Source organism: Patella vulgata, chromosome 3, assembly GCF_932274485.2.
Source record: "Patella vulgata chromosome 3, xgPatVulg1.2, whole genome shotgun sequence".
Lineage (NCBI taxonomy): Eukaryota > Metazoa > Mollusca > Gastropoda > Patellidae > Patella > Patella vulgata.
The window spans coordinates 36,471,667-36,484,476 of record NC_065881.2 but is presented as its reverse complement, the minus strand read 5'-3'; the positions used below and the strand labels follow the sequence as shown (position 1 = coordinate 36,484,476).

General features: G+C 34.0%; 1 protein-coding gene across 2 annotated transcripts in view; it reads right to left on the bottom strand.

The window, feature by feature from the left end:
• LOC126816706 (sodium/hydrogen exchanger 8) overlaps nt 1–12,810 on the bottom strand; it is a 62,478-nt gene that overhangs the window by 19,790 nt on the left and 29,878 nt on the right. For both annotated transcript variants that reach the window (XM_050543450.2, XM_050543451.2), the window contains exons 7-12: nt 11,782–11,960; nt 7,429–7,570; nt 5,581–5,686; nt 3,050–3,166; nt 2,839–2,921; nt 2,113–2,224 (exon numbers count right to left, since the gene is read on the bottom strand). In XM_050543450.2, the coding sequence (XP_050399407.1) occupies nt 2,113–2,224; nt 2,839–2,921; nt 3,050–3,166; nt 5,581–5,686; nt 7,429–7,570; nt 11,782–11,960 (739 nt within the window). The remainder of the gene's footprint in view (nt 1–2,112; nt 2,225–2,838; nt 2,922–3,049; nt 3,167–5,580; nt 5,687–7,428; nt 7,571–11,781; nt 11,961–12,810) is intronic.

Below are 12,810 nucleotides of genomic sequence, written 5' to 3'. Positions count from 1 at the left end.
CAAATCTTCATAGATATAAGGCGCCAAATTTAGAAAATATTAATTTTTAACAAAAATTTTTTTATTTATGAATATTTTTTGATGGTATTTTACACAGGATTAAAGAGTCATTCTACTTGAGCAAAAATGTGAAAACATTTGGGCCCAGTAATTTATGTTAGTTGCCATTGGCTAATTTAGTTTTTCGATCCTAGATTAGTTATTTATTGTTCGATTTGTCTTAAAAAAAGTTCATATGCTATGTGGTCTCAATTGTCATTTTTTTTGTTACTGATAGAGTAATCTGTCGGTACAGGAAGTGACGTAATTTTACCAAAAACTACAATTTTGACAGTCCGGTACCACTTTTTAAAAGCAAATATTATTTTTTCAAAATCTGATATAACTAAAAGGGTGCGCCCTGTAAGGGCGCACAGATACTTGAGCTCAGATTTTTTAATTTTGATTTCATTTTCGGGCAATTTCAATTAAAAGGTGAAAAAAGGTGTAAAATTAAGCTATTTACAACCCATTCAGCATCTTCATATTTTAAAATATTTCTTTGTAACTTTCATAAACTTGTAGCAATAATCCATACGATTATTATTCTTCGATTTTTTTTTTTTTACCATTTGATGCCTAATGCCAATCTTGACTAGGTCAAACCAATCTAACATTTTCACTGTCACCGGAAATGACGTCATTTCAGCAAAAACTGTATTTTTAGTCTTAAAATTACATATTTTATACAAATGAGTATTATTTGTAATATTTTTTAAAATTATGATATTTGGTTCCCATCAACAAATAGAATGAACCCATACGATCATACAAATACTACAAAATGGTTTCTAACTTGTACGGTTGCAGAGAAATAGATGATTTTCCACAAGTCACTTTTCAAGGTTTTTGGTCTATAAAAGTGTCAGTTATTATTCGATTTTCATAAAATTTTCACCATATGATGTCTTATGCCATTTATGATTTCACAGAACTAATTAAACATTTTCAGTGTCACCGGAAGTAATGTCATTTTGGCAAAAACTGTATTTTTAGCCTTCAAAACAGATATTTTATTCAAATGAGTCTGATTTGTAATGTTTTTAAAATTATGATATTTGATGCCAATCAACAAATAGAATGAACCCATACGATCATACAGATACCACAAAATGGTTTCTAACTTGTATGGTTGCAGAGAAATAGACGATTTTCTACAAGTCACATTTCAAGGTTTTAGGTCTATAAAAGTGGCAATTATTATTCAATTTACATAAAATTTTCACCATGTGATGATGCCCTTTCTGATTTCATAAAACTACTTTAACAATGTCATTATCACCGGAAGTAATGTAATTTTGTCAGGATCACTTACATGTAACAAATGTATAAAATGAACTGATTGCTGGATTTGGTTGATTCTACGTCCATTTTATTTCATGTGTGCAATGCTTGTGTGGAAACCTATTTAACTGTTCCATTGGTACTGGAGAAGTGACATAAGTTCAAGGGTAACGTGGCACCGGTTAAGCCCGTCATTACTGCATCACACTTCTAGTTACACTTTCATGTGTTAAACAATTCTTGTCATGATAATAAGATATGAAAGGATGTGGTGAGAACAAATTATAAACCGAATATTAAGAATCTTGATATGTATTAATATTTCCATCTTAAAAGCAAGAAGTTTGGTCCAAGGAACATTTTCAACTATGTACCCAACACAATAAAATGATCAATCTGTAATACTTTAAAACAAGAAATTAATGCAATTATGTTACAGTGGCTCAGTGAGTAGGGGTGCGATTGCACATTAATCAGGAGATTCCAGAATCAATCTAGGTGTTGGCCGAGAAAGTTCTTCAGGATTTTCCAGTGTGGTTCCTTTGTCAGTGATGCATGCTGGCATACACTGAAAGAACCCTTCTCATTTGGAATGAGACAAAGTCAGCTGAAACACCACTGTTTTGGCAAAATTTCGCTAATAGCACACTGCATGGCATATGCCCTTTTTTATTCCATTTTGATACCATTCATCCATTACCTCAACTTCTGTCAGTTTACATTCATTTCATGTCACATTAATTTCTTCATGTTTTACACATACAAGACTTTTATATTAACATAACTTACCACTAAACCACATAATAAACTGCATCTTACGAGTTATCTTATGTTCACGGAAAAAATTGACGACATAAGATAATGGAAATATATTTATTGCTCGACCAATTAATATTAACGCCTGAAAATAGATTAAATAAATTACCATGTTTTCCAAACCCAGCAAAAGTTAGCAAATTGGACAGACAGAAGAATTTGTTATCAATTTTTATACAAGAAAAAAAACATTAAACATATGCATGTAGTTAAAGGAGCTAAATCGCTAACATTTGGGACCTAGAAATAGACACAAGTGGGTCGCAACTCATCTAATACTGTAATATGAATGTATATAAACTGATAAACATTCAATTGTGTCCGTTTTTACTAATTTCAAATCAGTTATGTTCCGCGAAATAAGCTCGCAGTCTCAATCGAATGCAAATTTCTAGCGCCTGGTTATTCCAGTCTAGATACGCCGTTTGGTTTGGTGCAATATGTCTAGCCTCGTTCCTCGAGTCTCTTGCTAGAACTGGGGCTGAAACGCAATATGGTACACGAATCGTGTACCAATGGCAAAATGTTTATTTTATCTTAAATATTGGTTATCAGAAGCCAATCTTTTTCCTGTAAGATCACAGCATCAATGTTGATTTAAATTGACAAATAATTTGTTTTTTCAATGTTGAAGATTTTGGATGATATTGAGTTAGATAATTAGCTACTTTAAATGTCAAATAAATGCATAATACTTACTAAGCTCCAAACAGTAAAGGCTGGTCTCACATCTAAATTAAAACTAAATATGGCTAATCCTTGATATGCAAACACAGACGTTTCTAAAAATAAAAACAAGTATTTAGAAATGATAATATTAAACATAATCATAAAGGTTAAATGAAGCAAGATTTTTTAAAAAATAAAGTTAATATTTTCTCAATATGATGAAATGTATAAAACTGTTTACCTGCTATAAAAGCCACTGTACGGAATGTTTGTTGTATAGTTATTTGTGTTATAGGTGATAGATTATTATGTGTATAATGAGACATGGTAATTCCTGCAAACAGTATAGCCATAATACCTACAAAACACACAAAATATATTACCACATCAACTTTGGACATTTTTCTAATAACAGAATGTTGGGCAATGTTATTTTTATCCCCTTGCAGAATCATGTTATTTATATCATGCACTATCCTAGCAGAACAGCGCAGGCTTATCAACCATATTCCACACTGTTTGTATACTCACAACGCATAAAAACAGTTCAGTTCTGTGTGATTCCATCAATATTTACAATTGAACTTTAAACATTGCGTTGAAAGTCGAAACAGATATTCTTTGGTGATAATAGGGATGATAAGATAGACACTGTTTTAAGTATGTAGGAAGGTTATACTGAGGTGAAGCTACTAGATATGAATATGATCTTGTATCAAAAGTTTTTCAAATTTTAAGTTGGTACATGTAACTTTATCGATCAGTGGTTCCTAGAGGGTAAATGTTCCTGAATAAGTTCCTGTTCACAGGTATTGTTTTGGAACTGCCTGATATCTTCAACAATAATTTAAATTCAGTAAATTCATTTAAATTGCATGATTTAAATTAAATAAGTTATATGTATAGCACAGCTTTCATGAGTTAACAGGTTTAACCAGAGGCTGAAGGCCGAGGGGTTAGACCTGTTAACGAATGAAGCGTGCTATAAATGACTTGTAACATTGACAACTACTCAACATGCTTATTGTTATTGCACAGAAAACCCACCCCACTTCTCTATATGATTTCTACTAAAACTAGTGTAAACCAGCAAAAGTGTGCAATAACATTGAACATGTCTAGTTATTGCACGGTTAAGCTCCACCCAATCTACTAGAGGGAAAAAAATCTGCTTATTCAACGAAAAGAACAAAGGAAGATTTCCATCCATGTTACAAATTCATTTAAAGCGGCACTATGTAAGATTAGATAAAGAATTGAAGTTCTCGCTATAATAGTTAAACCAGCTGCTGCCAGGCAGGATACGCCCACATTTTGCAAGAGATGGATAGAGAACAAATTAAAACTAAAAGCGATTTTTCTTGCAATCAAGGGCCATAATTCAGGAAGTTACGATCCGATATGCTCCAATATCAACAGGAGCCAAGATCTTCATCAAGTTTCATCAAAATCGGATCAAAATTGTGCCTTCTAGAAGGTCCACAACCATGATATACCATATATTTACACGATTTGCGTACGAAAGACAGCAATTTTGTCCGGCACTTTTGGTCTGATCTTCACAAAATATTTTTCAATCAGATAAAAATTGTGACCTCTAGAGGGACCACAAGCTAAAAACGTGATTTTTTGTACAATCTAGGGCCATAATTCAGGAATTTATGATCCGATATGCGCAAATTTTGAAAGGAACCCAGATCTTTGGTTTATAAACATGTATTTCATGTTTCATCAAAATTGGATCAAAATTATGACCTCTAGAGGGTACACAACCTTGATCGATATACCATATCTTTAGACTATTTGGGTAGGAGGGGCAGCCATTTTGTCTGGCAGTTTTGGTCTGATTTTCACGAAATTTGAACTCAACCATCATTACTGTGCAACGGTGATATATTCCAACGTTTTTTTAAATTGTGACATCTAGAGGGACCACAAGCTAAAGACGCGAATTTTCGTACAATCAAGTTTCATCAAAATCAGATGAAAATTGTGACCTCTAGAGTGTCCACAAGCTAAAAACGTGATTTTTCGAACAGTCAGGGCCATAATCCATGAAGTTATGCTCCGATACATGCCAATATAGAAAGGAAGCGAGATCTTTGGGAGATAGATCTAAATTTCAAGTTTTGTCAAAATCCGATAAAAATTATGACCTGTAGAGTGTCCACAAACAAAATGTGGACGGACGGACAAACAGGGGAGACGGCATAAAACGTCCACATGAAAATGTGGGTGTATAAAAATAGATAACGAAAAAAAAATATGCTGACAACTTCAGTCAAATTATTTTACTCCTCTGAGCCTAGATATTAGTGATACAATTATAGGCTAGTTTCGATTTTCATTTTTACAGTAACTACATCCACCACAAAAAGTATTTAAATCTACTAAATACCGCAGGCATCCGATGGCATCAAGAGTTGATTATGGCCTTAGTAAGTTAATTAATGTAAGTCAATAATGCATGTTTAAATTACATAATTTAAATTCAATAAATTAATCTAAATTACATAAAGAGAGGGGCCATCCTTACCTGAATACTAATTATTCCTGAAAATCTTTCAAGTACATACAACACAGTAATGGACATTCATAAACAACCATATCAGTTAGGTGCCATAACACTGGGTGTACTTTTGAGAACAAGCGAAAATAACCCAATAAGAACCATCTTTACCCCCAGTATCAATAGTCAGGGGGCATAAGTCTATTACCGAGGAAACGCTCAAAATCTTTACAGACCATATTCATAAGGTATAAGAATCTTACCAGATAAATGTATTCCTTCAGCTAAACCATAAGGTAAGTAGGAGAATATAAACATCAAACCAAACTCTAATGATGGTGTTTTATGTAATTCTAGATGTTTCAATGTCTTAAAATATAAGTTAAAGGAGCTAAATCGCTAATATTTGGGACCTAGAAATTGACACAAATGGGTCGCAACGCATATAATAATGTAATATGAATGTATATAAATTGATTTACATTCAATCGTTTCTGTTTTACTGTAATTTCTAATCAGTTAGGTTCGGCGAAATACGCCAGTATTCTCAATCGAATTTCAATCTCTAGCGTCTGGTTTTTCCAGTCTACGCCGATAGTATTTATCGGGCATGCTCTCCAGATAAGAATATAGCGTCACCGTTTGACATGACTTGTGGAATATGCCTAGCCTCGTTTTTTCGATTTCCTTATTACAAATAGCGCTGAAACGCATTATGGTACAGGATTTGTGTACCAATTGTAAAATGTTTATTTCGTCTTAAATATTGGATATCAGAAAGTTATCTTTTCCCAGTAAGATGACAACATCAATGTTGATTTATTGACAAATAATTTGTGTTTTCAATGTCGAAGATTTTGGATGATATTGAGTTAGAGACTTAGCTACTTTAAGTTACATAAATAATCAAATAGTATCTTTATATCATTTATACTCACTTGGAGTAGGGATGTGTTTTTTTTTGGGGGGGGGGGGGTTGGGGGGGGGGGTATGTGTTATTATATCTGTCTCCTTTGGTGCTGTCATCTTTTGTATTATAATTTCATTCTGATTATTTTATACTCCTATTCATCCCTCTCTTTTATTTGTTATGCTATCATCTATTGTATTATATTTCTCATGAAGGGCAGGATGGTAGAAATGCTCCCACAGCCTAATCCTTTACCCTTCTTAAATAAAGATATTATTATTATTATTATTATTATAACTTCTCAAAAATGCGACTCTTTTCAATCAGTTAAAGTAGCTAAGTCTCTAACTCAATATCATCCAAAATCCTACACATTGAAAACACGAATTATTTGTCAATTCAAATCAACATTGATGTTGTAATCTTACCGGGAAAAGGTAGGCTTCTGCTATCCAATATTTAAGACAAAATAAACATTTTACCATTGGTACACGAATCGTGTACCATAGTGCGTTTCAGCGTCACTTGCAACAATTGACCAGAAAGAACGAGGCTAGACATATTCAACAACTTATGTCTAGCTGTTATAGCAAGAATGGCTAACTCCTTATAAAAATCTCACATAATGTATCTTTAAATATTTGTTTGGATCTAGGAGCAGCCCCTAATCAAGTCCTACCCTTAAAGTGTTTGGAAAGCCATTAAAGCCACCAGGGGAATTTATTATTATAACAGTGAAATGAAATGAAATGAAATGCAGTTTAACGTCATACTGTTCTGCTCCGAACTGGGCTAATGAAGACTGGCATACGCCATACAGTGTGCTATGAGGGGAATTTTGCCATTGACAGCGGCACCACGGCCTACTCTTATATAGAATTCCAACTGTCAATGGATCTTTATGTGCACACCAATGTGTACACAGGACCTTAGTTTTTCGTACCATCCGAACGACTAGACAGCTGTCCTTGTCAGGTCCTCCGTCCAGCATCACTGACAAGGCGGAACCACGCCGGCAAATCTGGATGAACGTTCTCAGCCAATGCAGGGATCGAACACCCGACCTCCAGGCTAGCGAGCCAGAGTTTTACCCACTTAGCCAGCGTGACACCTTTGTTATAACAGATTAACCATCTCCTTTAATATAATCCTTTAATAAGATATTAAGTATTTTGCAAATAACTACTCTATAAAAGGATACTAATGCACTGACAAGACCTAATGATACACCAATAGCAGCTGATCCAAAAAACATTAAACAAAATCGACCAACAGCATGGAAAAATATAGCTGCACCACTCTTTGCCACCACATAGGCTGGATCTTGAAATTCTAGCACAGTCCTACAAAAATAAAAGATAGGTTGTCAGGCAATGAAACATACGCCCACAGCAGCTAAGTCATCCGAGCAGTCAACAAGAGTTTTCACAACAACTCATTAAGTAATTATCAGAAAATCATTAGAATTTGTGTGGCTTTTAGTTTTGCCCCATGCTAACGTTTAGTATACGAAACATTTAATATCATGAATTTAGCTGTCCAAGTTATCAAAATTCATTGAAAATCAATATACTTGTTCATCTCAACATCTTAAACTCTGTTTATCATTAATATCAATCTATAGTCAATCGGATGATAACTTTGGTCTCCAGGGCATCCACAAGATATTTCAAAGTGATCAAGGGCCATAACTCTGGCAGTTATTATCGGATATCATTGAAAATCAATGTCGTCTCATGACCTTAAACACTGTGTATAAATTTCAAGTCAATCGGATATTAACTTTAGCCTCTAGAGCGCCCACAAGATTTTTCAAAGTGTCCAAGGGCCATAACTCTGGCAGTAATTATCGGAAATCGCTGAAAATCAATAGGCTTTTTTGTCTCATGACCTTAAACACTGTGTATAAATTTAAAGTCAATCAGATATTAACTTTAGCCTCTAGAGCGTTCACAAGCAATTATGGACGCCAGCCAGACGGACGGCAGGACGGGGTGGGGGGGGACAACAGAGAGAGAGAGAGAAATGGGATTTAACGTCCACTCGACACAAACTAGGTCATTTTGGGACTAACATAAGGTTTAATTTTTATTTCAATAATTCGTTGCGCTTAGGGGTCTTTAGCAGTGGGAGGAAACCGGAGGACCCGGAGAAAACCCACGAGGTTGGACAGGCGACCCTACTCCTTGTCACGTACAACCGGGGATTCGAAACCACGCCAGTTGACTCAATGACAGGCTTTATGATACAGCACGCCCGTGCTAACCATTGGGCCATCCAACCCCCCGGGGGGAACAACAATATACGACCACATTTCAATGTGGGCGTATAAAACAATGTATTTTCTAATATTCAAAAGTATTCAAAAGACATCCAAATAAAGACTCAATGCCTGATATTATTTGTAAAAGAATCAATAACATATTGTTTAAAATCTTTTTGTATAAAAATGTCAACCCCAGTTAAAATGGTACCCTCATATTTCGCCTACGTCCCATTTCGACTACAACTTATTACGACAGATTATATGGTTTGGTGGTTTTATAATCCCTACTTATATACCCTCTCTATAGCTAAAACATTCCATTTAGGCTACTGCGTATAACATATGATATCAAGACAAACAGAAACCAGCGGCTGCCAGGCAGGATACGCCCACATTTTGCAAGAGATGGATAGAGAACAAGCTAAACAAAGCGCGATTTTTCGTACAATCAGGGGCCATAATTCAGGAAGTTACGATCCGATATGCGCAAATATCACAAGGAAGCAAGATCTTTGGGTTATAAACTTACATTTCAAGTTTCATCAAAATCAGAAGAAAATTGTCACCTCTAGAGGGACCACAACCTTGATATATCATATTTTTACGCCATTTGAGTACGAGGGGCGGCCATTTTGTCTGTCAATTTTGGTTCGATTATTACAAAATTCGAACTCAACCACCCTTAGGTGTAACGGTGATATATTCAAACGTGTTTTTTTAAATTGGATAAAATTATGACCTCTATAGGGTCCACAAGCTAAAAACGCGATTTTTCGTACAATCAGGGTACATAATTGCATAATCCATGAAGTTTCGATCTGATACATGCCAATATCGAAAGCAGCCGAGATCTTTTTGGGATAACCCTATATTTCAAGTTTAATCAAAATCGGATAAGAATTGTGACCTGTAGAGAGCCCACAAAGAATTGTGGACGGACGGACAGGGGTGACGACAATATACATCCACATGAAAATGTGGGCGTATAAAAAGAATGAAAAATTAATTTATATAGAAATTGTATAAAAAATGTATAAAATATGCATAAAATATGGTAATAATGCTAAACCTGCTAGGCTCCTAACTTCTTGTATTGCAAGTCCTAAAGAAGGTAAGTTAGGCGCAAATTTTTGGGGTATTTGAGCAAGTTCTTTGGAGTAAATTAATTGCACAGGTTTCGTTTCTTCTCGAGAACTTTTTCTGAGGCTACTTTTAAATTTGATTTGGTTTTCATTTTCTGGGTGGTGATTGTGATTTGAAACATTTCAAACGTATATATCCATTGTGGTACATTCTCCACTGCAGGTTGCTTTTACACACTTTCAATGAATATATTCACCGCGCTCATTATTTATTCTATACACATATCCACCAAGCAAGACTTGGGGCTTACCCCTCTGAGAAACTACGAATTCTACTTCACAAATTTCCGCCATATACACATAAAAGAATATTAATAAATAAACAAATATTTCTACTTCCAAATTCCCGAATTTGAAAATAAACACAATATTAGTTATAAAGGAATTCTAATAAGATAATAAAAATTTTGACTGAATGAATTTGAATCAATTCATCTTATACAGATAAGCAAGTATTAAACTCAATGTAATCTCCAAATATTACAAATATTTGTCAAATAAAAATGTACTCTGAGTTGATATATAATGAATAAGGATATTTTTATAATAATCATTAGATTAATTACATCTCTTAATCAGTGGAACGGTTCAATGCTGATTAGTTTGGGGTCAGGATTTTGAGGGTAATCAAATTTGTAGTCAAAAAGGCATGATGTCCAAAAGGGGTGGGACGATTTACCCAATACTACCCAATACTACCCAATACCACCTCAATATCACCACATACTACCCAATACTACAGCATAATGATGCAAAATACAGATATCAATATGGTTTTTTCAAAAATAGAGAGCTATAACGCGTGAAATGCAATTAAAAAGCGATACCGGTCTGGCTGTTCCATTTGCCTCCCTATACCATCCAAAATAAGCCAATAATAACCCAATACTACCAAATACTCATCAAATACTACCCAATATGATCAAATAGCAACCTAATATTTCAAATAACAGGACATTAGTATAATTACTGCAACGTATATTCAATATTTTGCAGAAAAATTAGAATTTGTTCAATAGTGACAATATTCGAAGAATTGGTGAAATTTTGACAAGAGGAGATTTTTCAAAGGCGCTTTGTTTGGAACCAGAATCATTTAAAAGACAAAGGAAATGTGTTAATAAGTCATTAAAAGACAGATATAAAGACAAATTTGTGTGCTTTCCTGACATATTATACCGAAATGACTTTTTACAGGACCGCGTGAAGAAATACAGTATAAGAAGACTTTTGAGTAGGCCAAGAGACCGTTAAATGAACAATTTTAAATCAACCTCTAAAATACTCTTTCATTTGGATGTTTATTTCATAAACTGATTTTACTTTAATGCATTTTTAAATCTTTGTTAATTTCTTTTAAAACTCTTTTTATTTTATGTTATGTTCTATATTTATAAGCTTTCAACGTGTAATATTGGATGAGTAAACTATAGCGGGGGCATATATAACAAATCGTTTTCCTTATTTTCACTTCGTCATCTTGGAAACAAACTGCAAAGCCCAACAAGATGATTGATCTATTTATCGGTTGTAAAGGGAGATAACTGCATAAATATTTCAATTTTCTGCAAATTATCTAATATTCGTTGCAATTATTATGCTGATGTGCTGCTAATTGACGATATTAGGTTTGTATTTTATAATATTGGGTAGTATTTGATAAGTATTTGGTAGTATTGGGTTATCATTTGCTTGATTTGGGTGATATAGGGAGGCAAATGAATCAGCCAGACATTGGTAATCACATTTGAAGTACATTTCCCACGATATACCTCACTATTTTTGAAAAAAATCAAGTAATATGCTCATTTTACACCATTATGTTGTAGTATTGGGTAGTATGTGGTGATATTGGAGTGGTATTCAGGTGGTATTGGGTAGTATTGGGTAAATCATCCCGCCGGTCGAAATGGGAGTGAACCGTTATCACAAAGCATTCTTAGACCTAAGTTAAGAATTTAATCAACTTTCAATCACTGTTTATGAGAAATATCTTTGATCCAGAAACAGAAAACTTTGCACATACTTTTTCATTGATGTATTTGAGACATTAAAACAACAAAAGTTTTATAAAGAGCTATATTTTAGTTAAAATAAGCTGAACTCGGGGCCCAGACGTTGGTTTAATATAAACTAGTTAACTTACGTTGTTAAAACAATAGATACAGCATCATTTAATACACTTTCACCAAATACCAACATATATAATATAGGATCTACATCTAATGCATGAAATATAGCCAGAGTTGCTACTGGATCTACAGCGGATATTAATGAACCAAATGCAAAACTTTCTATCAGATTTAATTTATAAGCTACTCCAGCCTGAAAACAGATACAATATATTAAATTAAATCTAACGACAGTGATAAAACTCATTGACGCAAATCAAGTTAAGTTAGCAAAAGGTGGGTGACCACTTCACTCACCATTCACATTCAATTACCAATTCACAGTTGTGCCGATAGGGGAGGGCGGGTTGATGGCCCCAGGGACATTTATTTCAGAGAAATTAAGTTTTGTGAAATTTCAAATTATTGCTGTTAACTTTGTTGTACAGGCTGCTCTACTTAATTTATTTATTTCATCTGTTTTGACATATTTTAAATATCTTCCTTTCCAACATTCCTGAATATGCGACCCAAATACATGGAGTATTAGGGACTAGTGCTCAATTGGACTGTGTCGATATATCGATACACCGATATGTATCGATATGTTCCAGCGAAATTCATATCAATACGTAATATAGACGTATGACGGTATTGTTGAAAAAATTTTTCAGTTAACAAAGACCACAAAACCCACATGGCCAAAGAAGACGATCTCGGCATGGTTTGCCAATCGAGCATCTTCCACGCAAACGTTTCATCGAATAAACGACGACAGTAATTAATTTATTCTGGAATATTACGGACGGTAACTTCAAGATGGTAAGTGAATTAAAGTTGCAATTTCACATTTTTAAGTTATATTTTTAAAATTTATTAAAATAAAGCCTTAAAATAGATGGTATCTATAAACAGTCCTACCTTGTTAAAGAATAATTCTATAATTCACTATTGCCAGTTATTAAAATAAAGCCTTAAAATAGATGGTATCTATAAACAGTCCTACCTTGTTAAAGAATAATTCTATAATTCACTATTGCCAGTTGAGAAATTGGCAAAAATAT